Source organism: Triticum dicoccoides, chromosome 2A (assembly GCF_002162155.2).
Source record: "Triticum dicoccoides isolate Atlit2015 ecotype Zavitan chromosome 2A, WEW_v2.0, whole genome shotgun sequence".
In the NCBI taxonomy this organism is placed as follows: domain Eukaryota; kingdom Viridiplantae; phylum Streptophyta; class Magnoliopsida; order Poales; family Poaceae; genus Triticum; species Triticum dicoccoides.
The window spans coordinates 147,443,733-147,463,794 of record NC_041382.1 but is presented as its reverse complement, the minus strand read 5'-3'; the positions used below and the strand labels follow the sequence as shown (position 1 = coordinate 147,463,794).

The following is a 20,062-nucleotide window of genomic DNA, read 5'->3' as shown; positions in this document are numbered from 1 at the left end:
GGGGATTGAGAGGGAGGAGTGTGGAGAGTGTGAGTGAGCTTTAGTGAGAGATGAGGCAGGCCGGGCCGGGGGTGCGCGGGGGAAGGGGGAGTGGGCTTAACAACAGCGCGGGCAATGGGCCAGCGCTACTGCTAAGCCCACTAGCTGTAGCGCTGGCGCAAAACACACGCTACAGCTAAGTGGCCTGCCCTTTGGCCCCGGCGGCCCGCTAAACAGCAGCGCGGCGCGCTCCAACCAGCGTTGCTACTACTCACTAGCAGTAGTGCCCGTTCTGGCCGGCGCTACTGGTAAATACCAGTAGCGTGTGTGCCCAAACAGGCGCTACTGCTAAAATTCTATGTATAAGCATTTTCCTAGTAGTGGTGGGATACCCGTGGTGACAATGGGGTATTCTATTGATCCACTTGATGTATGTTTTGGTGATCAACTTGCGGGTTTCACCTATGAACCTATGCATAGAGGTTGGCACACGTTTTTGTCTTGACTCTCCGGTACGAACTTTGGGGCACTCTTTGAAGTTCTTTGTGTTGGTTGAATAGATGAATATGAGATTGTGTGATGCATATCGTATAATCAAACCCACAGATACTTGAGGTGACATTGGAGTATCTAGGTGACATTAGGGTTTTGGTTGATTTGTCTCTTAAGGTGTTATTTTTGTATGAACTCTATGATAAATTGAATGGAAAGAATAGCTTCATGTTATTTTACTACGGACTCTTGAATAGATCGATCAGAAAGGATAACTTTGATGTTGTTTCGTACCCTACCATAATCTCTTTGTTTGTTCTCCGCTATTAGTGACTTTGCAATGACTCTTTGTTGCATGTTTATGGATAGTTATGTGATCCAATTATGTTATTATTGTTGAGAGAACTTGCATTAGTGAAAGTATGAACCCTAGGCCTTGTTTCAACGCATTGCAATACTGTTTACGCCCACTTTTATCATTAGTTACCTTGCTGTTTTTATATTTTCAGATTACAAAAACTATTATCTACTATCCATATTGCACTTGTATCACCATCTCTTCGCCGAACTAGTGCACCTATACAATTTACCATTGTATTGGGTGTGTTGGGGACACAAGAGACTCTTTGTTATTTGGTTGCAGGCTTGTTTGAGAGAGACCATCTTCATCCTAGGCCTTCTATGGATTGATAAACCTTAGGTCATTCACTTGAGGGAAATTTGCTACTGTCCTACAAACCTCTGCACTTGGAGGCCCAACAACGTCTACAAGAAGAAGGTTGTGTAGTAGACATCTAGACCTGGACTCCCTATTCTAGCACATGCATGCTCCCTTGGGAGTTTTTCTGTGGCTTTGACTTACCGCGCGCTATGCCATAGGCCAACAATTGAGTGGGCCGCGCCCCTCTGGAAGGCACCTCTCCCTATGAAGATCAAGATTTTCGTGTGGAAACTATTAAGGAATCGCCTCCCATCGGGACGGAGGTGCTCAAGCGGCATGGCCCGGGTAATGAGTTGTGCCCCCTGTGTGGGGTTCCGGAAATAGGGACCCACATCCTCTTCACTTGGACGGCGGCTCAATCGCTTTGGAACTTTGTCCGGGAGGCCCTCGGGCATGATTGGAAGCTTCAAATCTTGCCAGCTTCCTCCAGGCCAGAGCGACGCATGCTAGAAGGAACCGACGCCTCTTCTAGCTAGTTTTTGTTGCGATATCTTGGACGCTTTAGACGACGCGTAATAAGATGGTGATTGAGCGGGTCTTTCTGCAACGGGACTCTGACTCTTTCTTCAATTTTCTTACGTTCTTGCAACATTGGACCCGTTGGCTAGGCAACGGGACCGGGGCCATCTGGGACAGATGCTTGATGCACTACATGACTCGGCACATCGTCTAGGCTCCCGGGCAGCTCTATGATGTTATGGCCACTTGGTGGTCTTTTTCATGCTTTTCTCTTCTGTTTTATTTGGGCTTGCTTGTGTTGTGGCCCGAACAGACTTTTATGTCAGTGAGTTGCTACTCCATGTACGGACTAGTTGGTTGCTTTATCTATAAAGTAGGGCGAAAGGCTATTTCAAAAAAAACTATCTTAAACCGGCGCTAGATTTTTGGTTAGAGCGTTGTTATATCTTATTATGCTTCTGATCAAATCTGGGCTTCTTTCAGGCCTTCTCTATTAAGTAATACTACAACAGACAAAAAATAATTGTTAGCTCGAGAAAGAAATTTGTCCAGAGAGCATAATGTAGCCAGAACATAAGAACTCTCTCTAGTGATGCACAAATCCAAACACAAATAGGATCCAATATAAAAACTCCGAAGACCAAAACATATTTATCCATGTACATATCATATACATCATGCATACACACGTAAAGGGACGTAGGCAACAGATTGAGCAGTTGCGCCATGGAACACCACTCAGACATAATGCTGTCGTCAGGAACTGAAGCGCCGAACATGTACAACACACACACACACATGTATAGTAGTACTTACATACTCTAACAATCACACACACAGGAACACACGCGTCGCGTGCGCACACATGTATAGTATATAGTGTAATACTTAGATAATGGGCACTATGCGGATGTAGCTAGTCCGATCATGGCTTGGCCTCAGGATCCGGAAAGTGGAATTCAGGCTTTGGGGGCAGCTCAGCTTTGGGGAACGGTGGCATTTCGTGCTTCGGGACCTCTGGCACAGCAAGGTGCGGTAACTCGGGCTCTTTCGGCACCTCAGGGTGCGACACATGGGGCTCCTTTGGCACCTCTGGCACGGCATGGTGTGGCATTTCAGGCTTCGGCAACTCTTGCATGGCAGGGTGCGGCAACTCGTGCTCCTTTGGTACCTCTGGCATGACAGGGTGTGGCGCTTTTGGTTCCTTTGTCACCTCTGGCACGACGGGGTGTGGCACTTCTGGCTCCTTTGGCACCTCCGGCACGATAGGGTGCGGCAGTTCGTGTTCCTTTGGCACCTCCGGTACGACAGGGTGTGGCACTTCGGGCTCCTTTGGCACCTCGGGCACAGCCGGATGCGGTAGTTCGGGCTCCGGGAGCTCGGGCATAACAGGGTGTGGCGGCAGCTCGTGCTTTGGCACCTCCGGCACCACGGGGTGTGGCACTTCAGGCTCCTTTGGCGTCTCCGGCACCACGGGGTGTGGCACTTCGGGCACGAGAGGGTGAGGTAGTTCAGGCTTCGGTAGCTCGGGCATGGCAGGGTGTGGCGGGAGTTGGGGCTTTGGCAGCTCCGGGACGATCGGACGTGGTGGATACTCCTTCTTGGGCACGGCCTCCTTGAGGTACCGTGCTGCGCTGCTCATGGAGCTGCATGAGAGCAGCAGCGCCACGAGGAAGACAAGGGAGGCCATGTTGTTCTTTTGCAGCATGGGCGATCGATGCTGTGTGCTTCTAGTGTGTATCAATGTGCGAGGCAACTTCTTGCTGTGATGGCTGGGAGATAGAAGAAGGCTGGTATTTATAGTCCAAAATGCTGCACCTACATGTGGCGGGCATACATGCATGATTGCATGCATGTTTGCGGTAGAGACTAGTAGTGATCTGGCTGAACTTTGGTGCCTTGGTGGCCTGGTAGGTCACCTGCATCTCGGTGGTTGTTTACTCGCTTCAGCTTTGTGTGTGATCGATCTCTTCCTATCCATCTCTAGTTATGTGTGGTTAGATTAGTTTGGAATGTTGAGGGGACATGTGTGATTACATGATATGGCATTTCTAGCCCTAATTTTTGACCCGAACCTGCAGGGAGTATTTTTTATAGATTCTGTAACAATCGTGGTAATATGTACATGAAAGAGAAAACAAAACTAATGTACAACAATAACACATGGAACTGCTAAATCAGACTATCTGACGGACTGAAACCAATCAACATTTCAAGCTCTCTAATTGTCTGTTGACTGCCCTCTACAAAAAAGGGAAACTGAACATCTACAGCCGAGCACCCCAAAACGGTCTTAAACGCTCAGACGGACGGTCCAATCACTGACCGATCATGAAAATTCGACCCCGACGGGTGCCTCAAACGAGCCTTAAATGTCCAGACTAACCGGTACCTCTCATATCCAGCCCAAATATAAAGCGGATATGGAGGCGTTCGGATGCGTCCGCCACATCGGATTGACGATGAGGTATCACGTGAAAACAATCCAAAACCCGGCGCTCCCAAGCTCGTTTCGTCCATCGGACGGGTGGCTCGCGTGGCGACGCTCCAGCCGGCCGCGTGGTGCCTAGCCCCGCTATTTAAGCCGATCGTCGGCACCAAAACCCTATCTGTCCACATTTTCCCCCTCCTGTCCGCTGCCACCGCCACTTTCCACTCCCCGTCCACCACCACTAGTAGCCATGCCACCACGCCGCCGGATAAGGAGCTACCCTTATCTAACGCCAGAGCGTTAGCTGCAGCTCCTTGAGCAGATCCAGGCAAGGCGCGAAGACTAGATCCCACGAGGCTACCTCCGGATGAAGTGGATCCAGACGAGGACTTGGAGGAGGGGGGCGTGAGGTTGAGGAGGAGCAGGAGGAGGATGTGGGGGGACTTTGGGGACACGGATTTGCAGACGGAGCAGGAGGCCATCTTCGATTCCCTCTACTTAGAGTCGGACGCGGAGGCCAGATGCCGCTGTCGGCGGGAGATGGAGGCGGAGCACACTGCGGAGCAGGAGGAGAAGACCCTCGCCTACATGGAGGAGGTCGAGAAGGAGGAGGAGCCAGAGCCCTCCTGCGCGCCTGTCCACCCGGCGCCCAGTACCGGCGTCGTGGACGACTTCGACGACTAATCATAGCTATGGTGTCATAGTACGTATGTTTATTTTGCATGATTTGTATGGATCTGCGAGGTGTAATATGAGAGCCTCGAATGCAGAGGAACAGATTTAAGACGTGGCTGGTCAAATTCGATTGTAGATGCTCTAAGATTCTACCAGAACCTGCCGTCCAAATGTACTCATATCGATGCATCCCAAACTGCTTTCATGCCGGACAGAAACATCCTAGAAGGGATGGTGGTCCTTCATGAAATGCTCCATCAAATTCACAGGAAAAAGTTAGATGGAGTTGTTTTTAAGGTGGATTTCGAGAAAGCGTACGATAAAGTCAAATGGCCATTCCTTCAACAGGCCTTGCGTATGAAAGGTTTTGATGAAGCCTGGTGACGCCAGGTAGAATCATTCACGCAAAAAGGGAGTGTTGGAATTAAAATGAATGACCACATAGGTCATTATTTTCAGACACATAAGGGCCTGAGACAAAGGGATCCAATGTCTCCTATCTTGTTCAACATTGTAGTTGATATGTTGGCAATTTTGATAGGGAGGGCTAAGGAGGCTGGTCAGGTGGGTGGCTTGATACCTCATCTAGTTGATGGAGGTGTGTCCATCCTTCAGTACGCCGATGATACGATCATCTTTATGGAACATGACTTGGCCAAAGCGAGAAATATGAAGCTGGTGTTATGCTTATTTGAACAATTGACCAGGTTAAAGATTAACTTTCACAAAAGCGAATTGTTCTGCTTTGGTAGAGCCAATGACGAACAAGAGGCATATAGGCAATTGTTTGGGTGCGAATTGGGGACTTTACCTTTTACGTACTTAGGTATACCAATCCACCATCGTAAGCTGACAAACAGAGAATGGAAGTGCATCGAGGACCGCTTTGAAAAAAAACTGAGTTGCTGGAAGGGCAAGCTCATGTCATACGGAGGCCGATTAATTCTGATTAACTCGGTTCTCACGAGTATGCCTGTGTTTCTTTTGTCGTTCTTTGAAGTCCCAGTTGGAGTTAGGAAAAGACTGGACTTCTATCGATCATGATTTTTCTGGCAGAGCGATGAATTAAAAAGAAAATACGACTAGCCAAATGGGATATCATCTGTCGACCGAAAGACTAAGGGGGTCTTGGTATTGAGAATCTTGAGGTCAAGAACAGATGTCTTCTTAGCAAGTGGCTGTGGAAGTTATCGATTGAGACTGATGCCATTTGGGCGCAGATCCTTTGTAGCAAGTATCTTCACTCCAAAACTTTGTCATGGGTGACAGCAAGGCCGACTGACTCACCTTTTTGAAAAGGGCTTATGAAAGTCAAATTAACCTTGTTCAATAGGACAAAGTTTATTATTGGCAACGGTGCCAGTACGCGATTCTGGAGGATACTTAGCTCGGAGAGACCCACCTTGCCGTTCAATACATGTCTCTGTATCGTATTGTTCAATGACGTGAGGCGTTCCTTGCAACGGTACTTCAATCCAATCCCCTTAATATTCAGTTCAGAAGGACGCTAGTTGGCAATCGTTGGAAAGAATGGCTCCATCTAGTAAGTAAACTGATGAAGGTTCAGCTATCTCAACAACCCGATAAATTACGCTGGAAGCTTACTAGGTCTGGAGAGTTTACAGTTAAATGAATGTATGTTGATGTTATCAACTCAAGCTCGATTCCTAGTTCCAAACATGTTTGGGCTGTCAAAGTTCCTTTGAAAATCAAAGTATTTATGTGGTTTGTCCATAAACAAGTAATATTAACCAAGGACAATTTGGTAAAGCATAATTGGACAGGACCTACTAGGTGTAGTTTCTCTGATCGGGATGAAACCATCAAACACTTTTTTCTTGATTGCCCGTTAGCCAAAAACCTATGACGGACAGTCCATATTGCATTTAATATTACTCCACCGAGTTCTGTTAACACGTTATTTGGAACGTGGCTTAACAGGATAGAGCCCGTAACAGTGAGATATATTCGTGTAGGAGTTTGTGCTTTATTGTGGGTAGTTTGGACTGCATAAATGATTTGGTTTTTAACAAAACAATAAATATTCATTTTTTGCAGCTTATCTTCCAAGCCACTGCGTTGATCCGTATGTGATCGCTACTCACTCCGACGAAGGTCAGAGAGCGTTTGGTTACTGGATCTATTCGCTGTGAGATGATAGCACGGGATATTTTCAACCGGTTTGGATGGGGGTCATGTAATAGGATAGGCAATTAGTTTACCCGTCTCTCTTATGCCAGCCGGTTGTGGCTTTTTATGGCCAGTTTTTTTTTTTTTTGCCCTTTTGACTCTTTGTGAGCCCTCCTTTTTTTCGTTTTAAGACTCTAAGACCTTGTTAAACCTATATTTCTTTTTAATAAGATGGCCGTATGCATCGTTCTGTGCAGAGGCCAAAGAATCCCCTTTTCGAGAAAAAAAGACTCATATCGATGCATGCTACTCAACCTACAGCGAACCTGAAGGCAAGTGCTCTTTGGATGATTCGGTAACTGGTCGGTCGGTTCGACAGCTCAGTTGCACCTATCTGGTCGACCCCGGCTGATTTCCTCTTGAAGACGCCATACATCAGTCAGAGTTGGCTGTTTGGTGACACGGATTGGGCTTGCACGCGTTCGCGTAGGAGCTTCCGTCGCCGCACCGCGGTGTCAGGTCACTGGCGCACCAAAAATGCTACACCCAGGAAAAGTTCCTTACTGCACCAGTTGCTTCTGGTTCTGGGTGTCAATTGCCGATGATCGGCAGTTCAACTGCAGCTAGCTGCTCCCGGTAGCAGGTTCCTGTCGTTTTCTCTACCATTGTACTGCGCTAGACGATCGGTTGCGTGCGATTCGGCGAGGCTACCTGATCGATCCTCCTGATCGAAACAGGCCGGGCACCCGTCAGGGCTGGTGGATGAGTTCCGCACGCGTTCGCGTAGGAGCGTCGCCTCGTGCGCGCCGTACCATGCAGGTCACCGGCCGGCCGGCATGCGGTTCACGTAGACGCCGTACCGGCGCCAGCGCACGGTGGCTCTTGTCAGCGACACCGGCCGGCGCAGAGACAGTGAAAGAAGTTGAGCACTTCAGGGTATATTACAGTAGATGGGAATACTGAGGCCAGATGGATGGGCTATTTTTCTTTATATCACATCATGAGCAGACTAATTGAGCTGGTTGGTGGACGTACGCAACGCCATCTCGTGTCCTCGTGTTTATGGTACGATGATGCAGTGAGTGATATCTGACGAAATATATTTGACTTCGCTACGTAGTTCCGAATCGAGTTGAAAGTGACCATTCCATGACGCCTTCCTTTTCATGTTGGCGTGACCATTCCTTAAGCAACTTAAGCTAGCTAACTATTCAAGTTCCAGCTAGCAATATGATAGCTACGTAACAAAAGGATTATATGTTCATGGTGCATTCTCATTTTGTCATATATTACTTATGGGGCCCCTTTTACTCCCCATACAACAATAAGGATTTCCCTGAATGTTTTCGTACAGTTTATGCAATAGAAATAAAAATGGAAATAGTCAAAGATGGTCACTAACTTCATTAACAGATCTTATTGTTTAGACACCAATTAGAGTATTTTTGTTCATCAATTTGGTGAAATATATTTTCTACACTCTCCCGTTCCAAAATATTTGAAGTTCTAAATGTGTCCAAGTTTAGAGAAAAATATATTAACATCTACAAAACCAAACTAAATTCATTAGATTCATCACAAAGTATATTTTCATTTCATAAATATTTGATATTAATCTAGAAAGTAACACACTATTCTATATACTTGGTCAAATTTGAATAGCTTGACTTAGGACAAACCTAGACCTTCAAGTATTTTGGAATGGAGGCAGTAGTATCTGTAATGGGGATTTTGATTTTTATTATGCTGAAATAACTACATGGTGGCATACAAATCCTATTCTTTTGTTCTTTTGACGAAATTAAAATTTGTGTTACACCCAATATTTCTCGCCTCAACTAATATCATCTGGAGGGTGAAAAGTGTCTTCGCGATTCGCATAAACCTGGACTAAAAAAACAAAATAAACAACCAATTGATTTTGTACTACGGCTAAATTAACAGTGCACCCCTTCAAGTATTTGTATGAACTTCTCAAATATTGTTCCAACGTCAACAAACATAAACAACTTATTTTAAAAAGTACGAATAGCAAATATATAGGTGATATTTATGGACATATCTATAGAAAGCTTTTACAACTTTGGCATTTTATATTATTTTAAGTGCTTTTAGGAAGAAACTTATATGTAGATTTGATATTATTTTAAGTATTTTTAGTAGGAAAACCTTGAAAAATCATATATGTAGATATGCCGAAAAGTATTTGAGTGTTATCGATATACTATAGTAGAAATTTTTGGTTAAAGTCGCATCTTGTAGACTGTCAATGTCCTAAAGCATCATTTATGTGTGACCTCAAGGGAGTAATTTGTTTAATACTCCCTCTATAAACTTTTATAAGACGTTTTTTAACAATGGTCTAGAAAAAGTAGGCCAGACCTGCAACACATGCTAATGCTACTTCGCTTCTCAGCCAAAAAAAACTATCATAAACCGTTGCTAGCTTTTGGTTGGAGACTTTTTTTTTCAACAAGTGGTTCCAGAATGTTATCGTATTATGCTTCCAATCAAACCTTGGTTTCCAGGCCTTCTCTACGAATAAAAAGACAAAAGCAAGGTAATTGTCCAGTAAAAGAAATTTGTTCGAAGCACATAATGTAGCCAAAACATAACTCTTTAGTCATGCACATATGTAAATTAAAACACAACTCCAATATTAAAACTCTAAACATGAAACATATTTATTCATGTGTAGATATCATATATATATATATATACATCGTGCATACAGGCAAAGTGGAGTAGGGAATATGTTGAGAAGCTAAACCATGCAACACCACTCAGACGTAACGCTCCCGTCGGGAATTAGAGCGCAAGCTCTAAAGGCATCTCTAGCCGCGCCCCTAACATGCCCTCCCAAGCGATTTTGCCGCGCCGGCGCCAAAAAAACGGCCCAGTCGTGCCCCCAGAAGCCCGTTTTTCGCCGGCTCGGGCCAAAACTGATGCCGGCGGACCCAGGCCGAATCCGGGGCCCTGGGGGCGCTTGGGGAGCCGGCACAAGCGAAAAAGGTGCGTGGGCCCGCCCTGGCGGCGACCCGAGGGCCTTTTCCCGCCGCTTCTTGACGCTTTTCCCTCGCAACTCTTTCGCTCGCTCGCCTTCCTCCCGCCATTCCCACCCTTTCTCCCATCAAACCCCCTCCAGCTCGCCTTCCAGTCGCCGCCATGCCGCCGAAGAAGTACGCCATGCCGCGCGCGGCGGCAACCACGACTAGCACCGTGGCCCAGCCGAAGCAGAGGAAGCCGAGGGCGCCGCCATCGAAGCCATTGGGCATGTCGAACGCCGAGTGGAGGGTGGAAGTTCAGCGACGCGACGCAGTCACCACCGACTCCGGACGCGTCAGAGGGGCGGCCGGACGGCCACAAATTGGCAAAGAAGGGGAAAAATGCCGACGCGGCAACCGCGCGAGTGCAGGGGTCCATCGAGCATTGCCTCGCCGACGCCCAGGCCCGGGCCGTCCTACGTGAAGAGAAGACCGAGGCGCGGTGGTCGTCGCTGATGAAGAACAGCGCCATCAAGCTCGACCTGCTCCGGACGAACGTCGCCGCGAAGAAGAGGAACACCGACATGGCTTTTCTGATGGGCGGGGCGGACATGCTCCAGAGCAACGACGAGCAGCTCAGGGCGTGGTACATGGCGGAGCGCGGCCTTATCCTGAACCAGATGCAGACGGCAACGCCGACGACGCCGACGACGCAAGCTCCCGTGCCCACGACCACACGGACGCCAAGCCCGAACGACGCCTCTACATCACCGCCCAGCAGTGCCGAAGCCGCGCCGACACAGCCCAGCACCGAAGCAGTTCTGACACCGCCGAGCCCGCGCATGCCGACTCCGCCAATGCCTGGAGCCGACCCGCCGAGTGAATCATTGCGCACGCGAACTTGCGGCGTGCGGCGCTCTGTTTTTTGTAACGCCAGACTACGTCCGATCGCTGGATTTGTGGCGTTTTTTGAGAGCGGGAACGACCAAGTTTAAATTTCCCGCATCCTGAGGTCGGTGCTTGGGGGCGTGACTGGGAGCTAGGTCGCCCCCAGGGGCCGAACTAGCGCCGGCACGCCCCCAGGCCGCTCTATTTAGGCGCCCTGGGGGCGAACGGCTGGAGATGCCCTAACAACATGTACAACACAAACATGCAAATAAGGGAAAACTTTGTTTTTGCCACTTTAGTTTTTGCCAACTTTGCTTAAGCCACTCTAGAATTTGACATTTCACTTTTGCCATTCTTAGAGACAATATATCACTTTTGTCATTCCGTGGCAAAAGCAAAAAAATTAGAGTGGCAATTGTGATACATGTCAAAAGCTAAGAGTGGCAAAAGTGAAATGAAAAATTATCGTTTTTGCCACGAAATGGCATTTGTGATGTATTGTCAAAAGCTAAAAGTGACAAAAATGAGATGTCAAATTCTAGAGTGGCATAAGCAAAGTTGGCAAAAACTAGAGTGGCAAAAATAAAGTTTTCCCTGCAAATAAGTCTATAACAATCTCTCTCTCTCTTTCACACACACACATGTATAGTCTATAGTTTTAATACTTAGATAACGGGCACTACGCGGATGTAGCTAGTCCTATCATGGCTTGGCCGCTGGCTCCGGAAAGTGGAACTTGGGCTTCGGAGGCAGCTCGGCTTTGGGGAACGGCGGCATTTCGTGCTTCGGGACCTCTGGCACAACAGGGTGCGGTAACTCGGGCTCTTTCGGCACCCCAGGCACGGCATGGTGTGGCATTTCAGGCTTTGGCAACTCTGGCATCGCAGGGTGCGGCAGCTCGTGCTCCTTTGGCACCTCTGGCACGACGGGGTGTGGCGCTTCAGGCTTCTTTGGCACCTCCGGCACGACAGGGTGTGGCAGATCGTGCTCCTTTGGCACCTCCGGAACGATTGAGTGTGGCGCTTGAGTCTCCTTTGGCACCGCAGGCACAATCGGATGCGGCAGTTCGGGCTTCGGGATCTCGGGCATAGCAGGGTGCGGTGGCAGGTCGTGCTTTGGCACCTCCGGCACCTTGGGATGTGGCACTTCCTTTGGCGTCTCCGGGACAGCCGGATGCGGCAGTTCAGGCTTCAGGAGCTCGGGCATAGCAGGGTGCGGTGGCAGCTCGTGCTTTGGCACCTCCGGCACCATGGGGTGTGACACTTCAGGCTCCTTTGGCGTCTCCGGCACCATGGGGTGTGGCACTTCGGGCACTAGAGGGTGCGGTGGTTCAGGCTTCGGCAGCTCGGGCACGGCAGGGTGCGGCGAGAGTTCGGGCTTTGGTAGCTCTGGGACGATCGGATGTGGTGGATACTGCTTCTTAGGCACAGCCTCCTCTAGGTGCCGTGCTGCACTGCTCATGGAGCTGCATGAGAGCAGCAGCGCCACAAGGAAGACAAGGGAGGCCATGGTATTCTTGCACAGCATGGTTGAGGCCGTACGTGTGTGCTTCTGGTTCTTGGTGTGATGGCTGGGAGATAGAAGAAGGCCGGTATTTATAGCCAAAATGCTACACCCTACATGCAGCCGGGCGGGTATACATGCATGCATATGTTTGCGGTAGACGCTTGTAGCGCTCTGACTCAATTTTGGTGCCTTGCTGGCCTGCAGGTAGGTCACCTGCATCTCGGTGGTTGTTTACTCACTTCTCTGCCTATCCATCTCTAGTTATGTGTAGTTAAATTAGTTTGGAATATTGAGGAGACATGAGTGATGACATGATATGGTCGGTGATACATTTCAAGCTCTAATTGTTTGTTTACTTTGCTCTAAAAATAGTCTCTAAGATTGTACCAGAACCTGCTGTCCAAATGTAGCATATGAATACATGCTACTCAGCCTACGCACCGAGATATCCTGTGCTACGGCGAACATGAACGCAAGTGTTTTTCTAAACGAGTACGCAAGTGTTTTCTGGACGATTCGGTAATTGGTCGCTCGGTTCAGCAGCGCAGCTGCACCTATCTCGTCGACCTGGCTGATCTCCTGAAGAGGCCATACATTAGTCACTAGTCAGAGTTGGCCGTTTGGTGATGGATTGAGCGCGCACGCGCTCGCATAGGAGCGTCCGTCGCCGTACCGCGGTGTCAGGTCACTCTGGCGCACGGTCGACCTGGTACGGCAGGTGTTAGGTCACCACTCACCAGCGAACGGCTGTGGTCAGGAAACGTCCCCGTGCCCTTATTTTGACATGTTTATTGCGGTGGTTGTGCTTGATTAGGGTTAGCTAGCTCCACGTCACTGAGCTCGAGATCGCATGCTATCATGTGGATGTGGGATGTGTCTTTCGGCAAGGCGGTTGCTTTGTTGCAGGTTGAGCAGAAAACGACTTGCGGGTATATTAGTTGGGAACATTGAGTGCAGATTAGAATACCTTCTCTCTTTTTTATCTAATGAGCAGACTGCAGGTCAAGGACAAGCTGCTGAGATACACAGTAGTGTGATGAACTATATTTACCAGTATTTGAGTTGCTGACAGCGCTCACCACGCTGTGTGATGAACTATATTTGACTTCGCTAGTTCCGGATCGAGTTGAAAATGACCATCCTTTTCATGTTGGCGTGACCATTCTTCAAGCAACTTAAAGCTACCTAACTCCTTAGGTACCAAAGCCACACGCACACAAATATCTTCAGGTACTTCATTGTATTTCGGATCTATTTTTTATCATAAATTTAAGTTGTATGTAGCAAAAATAGTACTCCATCCGTCCCATAATATAAGAGCGTTTTTGACACTCCATTCAAAACTACTTCCAAATACAAATCTAGCAATACACATTTTATAACATAGTATTACTTGATACCGTGAATGCATAGCACTTTACCGAAAAAGGTTTTCGCCCCGCTTTATATTATAAAGCAAATGCCCAAGCCAAACATCCAACAAGGTTCAAACACACACACACACACAGAGACACACAGGTCTAGCATAGACAAGCAGTCAAAGGGTTAATGCTGAGGGCACAGCTCAACAAGCCCTGAAGAAACAAAAAAAGAACGCACGCGTGGGGTGCGGCATAGCATCTAGTCGGGCTCGGGGGGGAGGGGGAGCGGAGGGAGCGGAAGGCCATCGATCGAAGGTCGGCGAGGAGGTTGTTGATGACGTCCCGGTCCTGGGGGCGGCTAAGCGGCCGCCAGAGCTGCAACTATCCACACGTTTTAAAGATGGTGTCAGTAGCACGTCGAAGAGGCATCTTCTGTATGACAAGCTTATTGCGTACGGTCCAAAGCGTCCAGGCAAGGAACCCGACGCAAAGCCATCTAATATGCCTGTAGCGAGGGGGGAGGCCTGAATCTCCGCAAGCAGGTCAGGGAAGTTGGTGTTGCACCACTGGCCCCCAACCGTCTCACGGAAACAGGACCAAAGGGACTATGCCGTGGAGCACGAGAAGAAGATGTAGTTGGCATCCTCCACCATGCCGCACATGGGGCACATCCCATCCCCAGGTCCATTACGCTTAAGGACCTCTACGCCGGACGGGAGGCGGCCTCGGATCCATTGCCACAGGAAGATCCTGATCTTCAGGGGCAGGCGGATGTCCCAGATCAAACTGAAGGGCTCGGGGGCCGTCGAGGGGGCGATGGCCGCGTAGAGGGATTTGGTGGAGAAGCAGCCGGAAGGTTCCAGGTGCCAAGAGATGGCGTCCGGGGTGTCGGCGATGTCCATAGGGAGGAGGGTGATGTCCTGGAGGAGGACATCCCAAGCGGCTACTTCAGGGGGGGCAAAGGGGCGGCGGAAAGCGAGGCACCCTAGGTCAATAAGGGCCGTCTCGACAGAGACCCGAGGGTCAACAGCAATGGCGAAGAGCTCCGGAAAACACGCGGCCAGGGGGGTGTCGCCAAGCCACCTATCAAACCAGAACAGGGTCGAGGACCCAGTACCAACCAAAATGGATGTGCCAATGCGAAGCACGGGCAGCAGCTGGACGATGGCCTGCCAAAACTGGGAGCCGCCTGAGCGCTGACAGAATGCGAGAGGCTGTCCACGAAGGTACTTGTTCTGGATGATAGTGAGCCAAAGTCCTCTATCGCCATTGGCAATGCGCCAGAGCCAACGGGTCAAGACGGCAATGTTCATGCGTCGGGAGGACAAGATCCCAAGACCACCCTAGTCCTTGGGTTTGCAGATATCTGGCCAGCTGACCATGTGGTACTTCTGCTTATCCCCCTCCCCATCCCAGAAGAATCTGGATTGGTATTTGGCGATCTCCTGATGAAGGGTTTCATGGAGGCTATAGAAGCTCATGAGAAACCATAGAAGGCTGGCAAGCGAAGAATTGATAAGGATCACGCGAGCAGTCTGCGACAACCAACGCCCTTTCCAGGGCTCAACGCGATGTTGCATACGGGTCACCGTGGGGCGAAGATCGGCCACGGTGAGGCGCGAATCACTAATGGGGATCCCCACGTAAGTCGTGGGGAAAGAACTCAACCAACAATTTAGTCGGTCAGCAATAGCTTGTGCTTCCTCCAGGGGGTATCCGAGAATCATCACTTCGCTCTTATCGAAGTTGATGGTTAGGCCCGACATTTGTTGGAAGCACAGGAGGAGGAACTTCAGGTTAGCAATATCTAGAGCGGAGCCCTCCACCATTATTATGGTATCATCCGCATATTGAAGGAGGGAGACCCCTCCCCCTCCGACTAGGTGGGGGACGATGTCGCGATATGGCCAGCGTCCTTGGCCTTATCCAGGATGGATGCTAGGGCATCGACCACCATGTTGAACAAGAACGGCGAGAAAGGGTCACCCTGACGAACCCCACAGAGGATGGGGAAGTAGGGCCCAATGTCACCGTTGATGTTCACTGCGGTCCGGCCACAGGAGACAAGCTGCATGACGCGAGTCACCCAACGGTCGTCGAAACCCTTACGAAGCAACACTTTCCGCAAGAAGGGCCAGTGGACCGTGTCGTATGCTTTGTGGAAGTAGCTTTAGAAAGACTGCGCGATGGCGTTTTAGAAGACAAGCTGCATGGCGCTTTAGGAAAAGTACGTTAACCGAAGCTACGTAACAAAAGGACTATATATTATTAACTCTTTCTCGTTTTGTTATACATTACTTTCGGCGTCACGTTTACTCCCCATATAACAACAAGATTATCTCTCGCAAAAATAAGTAAGTTATAATTTATGCAAAATAAACAATTGGAAATAACAGTCACTAACTTCATTGGCACACCTTGTTGTTTAGACCCCAATTGGAACATTTTCGTTAATCAAATGGGTGAAAAACTATACTTTGTAAGTACCTTTAATGAATATATTTTTATTTTTATTATGCTGGGATATAACAACATAATGCTGCGTGTATTTTTTTAGTTGTTGCAACAAAGGTTATAAAGATCTGTAGATGTCAGATAGGTTAAATCTATTGCCCACGAAAAAGATCTCCTTCTTTTGTTCGTTGAATGAAATTTAAACTTGCTTACCATCCAATATTTCTCACCTCCTTATTTGTTTTGGAACGTGAAAATGTTTCCACCATTCACATCAACTTTGGCTAAGAAAAACCACCCGGCATGAAAGGTGAGCTATATAAAAAAACTTTGGCTAAGAAAAAGGAAAAAAACGGCCTATTTTGTATAGAAAAATAGGCATCCGCCTTCGAGTTTTTGCATGAACATCTGGAAAAAAAATACCCGTAAAAAACTTATTTGTAAAAATAAAATCACCCATAGTATATAGGTGATGTTTTGGACTTATGTCTAGAAATTTATTAAAACTCTGACTGTTGATATCGTTTTAAATAATTATATAGAAACTTCCAAAATCATATGTGTAGATTTGTCAAAAAGTATTTTGAAAATATCTTTTTTTAAGGAAGTTGCTCTGTGGATTTCAAAGGCAAAAAGTTGTAGAATGACCAGGCTTATTAAGGAAACCAGACCGAAAACCAAAAAAAAGGGTAAACAACACCGCTAGGCGTTGACCAAGCTAGACCACCAGCATCAACGTGACCGTAGCCCGAGGAGTAGTGAGCAGAATCTTCGGAAAACGCCTCCAATAAGGAAAATAACGTCGCCGTCACCAACATTGACCCCTGTTGAAAACCAAGCTTTCGCCCTGAACTGCTCATAACCATCCAACCAAACTTTGGGGAAGAGTCCGGTAACACAAAAAAAGCCAAGCTTTCGAGCTCGTTTTGGACTGTCAATTAATGTCCAAAGACATGAAGGGAATAGTTTGTTTAAGACTTAAAAACTAGACGCAAAAAACAAACAATTTTATTGTCTGAAGCGCATAATGTAGCAAAAACATAAGAAGTCTTTACTCTTTAGTGATGGACATAAGTAAATCGGAACACAACTGCAATCTGAAACTCCAAACACAAATATATTTATTCATGTGCATATCATATACATCGTGCATTTACATAAAAGGAACAGATTGAACAGTTGCACCATGCAATACCACTCAGACATAACGCTCTCGTCAGGAACTAGAGTGCGGGCTCTAACGGCACACACACACACACACACACACACACACACACACACACACACACACACACACACACACACACACATGTATATAATATAGTTTAATAATACTTAGATAATGGGTACTGTGGGGATGAGCTAGTCCGATCATGGCTTGGTCTCTGGCTTTGGAAAATGGAACTCGGGCTTCGGGGGCAGCTCAGCTTTGGGGAACGGCGGCATTTCGTGCTTCGGGACCTCTGGCACAATAGGGTGCGGTAACTCGGGCTCCTTCAGCGCCTCAGGGTGTGGCACATGGGGCTCCTTCGGCGCCTCTGGCACGGCATGGTGTGGCATTTCAGGCTTCGGCAACTCTGGTATGGCAGGGTGCGGCAGCTCGTGCTCCTTTGGCACCTCCGGCACGATGGGGTGCGGCAGTTCGTGCTCCTTTGGCACCTCCGGCATGACGGGGTGTGGCACTTCAGGCTCCTTAGCCACCTCGGGCACATGCGGCACTTCAGGCTTCGGGAGCTTGGGCACAGCAGGGTGCGGAGGTAGTTCGTTCTTTGGCACCTCGGGCACCACGGGATGTGGCACTTCGGGCTCCTTTGCTACCTCAGGCACAACTGGATGCGGCACTTCAGGCTTCGGCAGCTCGGGCACAGCAGGGTGCGGCGGTAGTTCATGCTTTGGCACGTCGGGCACCATGGGGTGTGGCACTTCGGGCACGAGAGTGTGCGGTGGCTCAGGCTTGGGCAGCTCGGGCACGGCGGGGTGCGGCGGGAGTTCGGGCTTTGGCAGCTCCGGGACGATCGGATGTGGTGGATACTCCTTCTTGGGCACGGCCTCCTCTAGGTGCCGTGCTGCGCTGCTCATGGAGCTGCATGAGAGCAGCAGCGCCACGAGGAAGACAAGGGAGGCCATGGTGTTCTTGTCTATGTGTATCGATCAGAGAGAGGCAAGTTCTTGCTGTGATGTCTTGGAGATAGGAGAAGGCTGATATTTATAGCGCTCCAAAAGCCAAATGGAAAAAATCGCGGCATGCGGGTAGACATGCATGCATGCATCCATGCATGTAACTTTCAGTGGACAGTAGTTGCCTGGCTGAAACTTTTGGTGGGTTCGCTGGCAGATCACCTGCATTTCGGTGGTTGTTTACTTACTTCTGTTTTGTGTCTAGCTAGTCATGTGTGGTTAACTTGGTTTGGAAGAGACGTGAGTGTACCAGATATGGTGGTGATACATTTCAATCTCTAACCTGAACAGATATCGCTACACAGCGAACCTGAACGCAACTGTTTTGGGGATGATGATTCGGCGATTGGTCGGTTCGGCTTCGGCAGCTCAGCTGCAACTATCCGGCATTCCGGCTGATCTCCTGAAGACGCCACACATCAGTCAGAGTTGGTGGATTACGCGCGCACGCGGTCGCGTAGGCGCGCCCGTCCGTCGCCTCATACCGCGGTGTCGGGTCACCGGCGCACGGTGGCCATGGTACGGCGGGCGTTAGGTCACCGCTAACCAGCAAACGGCTGATGCAAGTTAATTTCAGGGGCTATGGTCAGGAAGCAGCCCCGTGGCCTTGTTTTGAGATGCTGCAAATGGAAGCAAGCCTGGACGCTTCTGAGCCTTTTTCTGGCATCTGTGGGGGTTGTGGTTGATTGGCGCTCCACGTCGCCGGGACTGGAAATTAAGGACATTATATGTCACAATCGTGTGTAGTACTCCCTCTGTAAAAAAATATAAGACATTTTAAGGAGTGCGTCGATTTGGAGCTCGGGCTCAGCTGCACCCATAATCTGCGTCGTCCGTTGCAGTCTTGGGATTTGGAGAAAGCCAGCTGGCCTGTCCTGTGCGAGCGTTGGTAAATGGAGAAAACCTCCCAATACAGTATGGAACAGTGCACCGTAAGTGGGGCTGGCCCCCCGCGGTCGAACGGACGTCGCGGGTAGTCGGAATGGGCCGTGGACCAGGAACGTGCAATCCTGAGTAGGCCGTGGACCATGACGTTAGCTTTTCTAGTCTGGGCCTGGATCAGATAAGGAGTGCAAGATGGATTACGCTGTCTGAGCCGCTTGTCGGCCGCACCCCGTCCGTGTGTTATGAAAAAATAGGAAAGAGATATCCCTTTCGGTGGTTCATTCTAGAGGCCCCTCGCCGCCGTCGAAGAAAAAAAGAAGGAGAGTTCGCCGAGGCTGCTGTCGCGGGTGGCGGCGCCGGTGCCGTCGACGGTGCTTGACCGTGAAGCTGGGTGCGGATGGACATCGAGGGAATGGAATTCCTACTGGATGCGGTCGACAGGTTCGTTCCCGTGCAGATCTGGTCCGTTTTTCTCCTAGGAACGACGATAGGATAAGCTTGATCTGTGAAAGATAACTAATCTTATGCGACTGATTCGCCGTTCTGTACGCAGGTTCCCCGTGTGGGAGGAGTTTGCCGACAACCTTGACCACATAGATCCAGTCCCGCTGATGTACCTTCTGGATAATGGGGCTGCTAATCAGGATATTCGCCAGGGGGATGTTGATTCCGGGATAACTGAGATGGTGTGCGATGGTGTGCTCACCGACGCTCAGGTAGGTGGCCAGCGTAGGCGTGATGAATCTCCGACGAGGTCTGCCCAGTCGACGGGAAGAGTAAATCCGCAGGCCCCCGGCTGGACTAAAAGGTGAGGCTCCGACGACGACCATCTGTATCTTCTGTTACTGCCGTTACAAGTAGGCGCCCGATTGATCCTTGGTTACATATTCAGATGAAACAAATCTTGTGTGTGTGTGTG

General features: G+C 49.0%; 4 protein-coding genes across 6 annotated transcripts in view; 1 reads left to right on the top strand and 3 right to left on the bottom strand.

Moving 5' to 3' along the window:
- Positions 1-2,276: 2,276 nt before the first annotated feature.
- On the bottom strand, positions 2,277-18,249 carry LOC119353900 (protein PELPK1-like). The gene is made up of 2 exons (XM_037620598.1): positions 18,208-18,249; positions 2,277-3,341 (listed from the first exon to the last, which is right to left on the bottom strand). The coding sequence occupies exon 2, from the start codon at positions 3,339-3,341 to the stop codon at positions 2,577-2,579; it is 765 nt and encodes a 254-aa protein (XP_037476495.1). The 5' UTR covers positions 18,208-18,249; the 3' UTR covers positions 2,277-2,576.
- On the bottom strand, positions 11,329-12,313 carry LOC119353899 (protein PELPK1-like). The gene has a single exon (XM_037620597.1). The coding sequence runs from the start codon at positions 12,284-12,286 to the stop codon at positions 11,462-11,464; it is 825 nt and encodes a 274-aa protein (XP_037476494.1). The 5' UTR covers positions 12,287-12,313; the 3' UTR covers positions 11,329-11,461.
- LOC119353901 (protein PELPK1-like) lies at positions 17,177-18,246 on the bottom strand. Its single transcript, XM_037620599.1, has one exon. The coding sequence runs from the start codon at positions 18,205-18,207 to the stop codon at positions 17,452-17,454; it is 756 nt and encodes a 251-aa protein (XP_037476496.1). The 5' UTR covers positions 18,208-18,246; the 3' UTR covers positions 17,177-17,451.
- Positions 18,250-19,283: 1,034 nt separating the features above from the next.
- LOC119353898 overlaps positions 19,284-20,062 on the top strand; it is a 4,596-nt gene continuing 3,817 nt past the window's right edge. For 2 of the 3 annotated variants that reach the window (XM_037620596.1, XM_037620594.1), the window contains exons 1-2: positions 19,284-19,584; positions 19,697-19,951. In XM_037620596.1, the coding sequence (XP_037476493.1) occupies positions 19,541-19,584; positions 19,697-19,951 (299 nt within the window). In that variant the 5' untranslated portion in view covers positions 19,284-19,540. The remainder of the gene's footprint in view (positions 19,585-19,696; positions 19,952-20,062) is intronic. The other variant, XR_005170580.1, reaches the window with a different exon arrangement.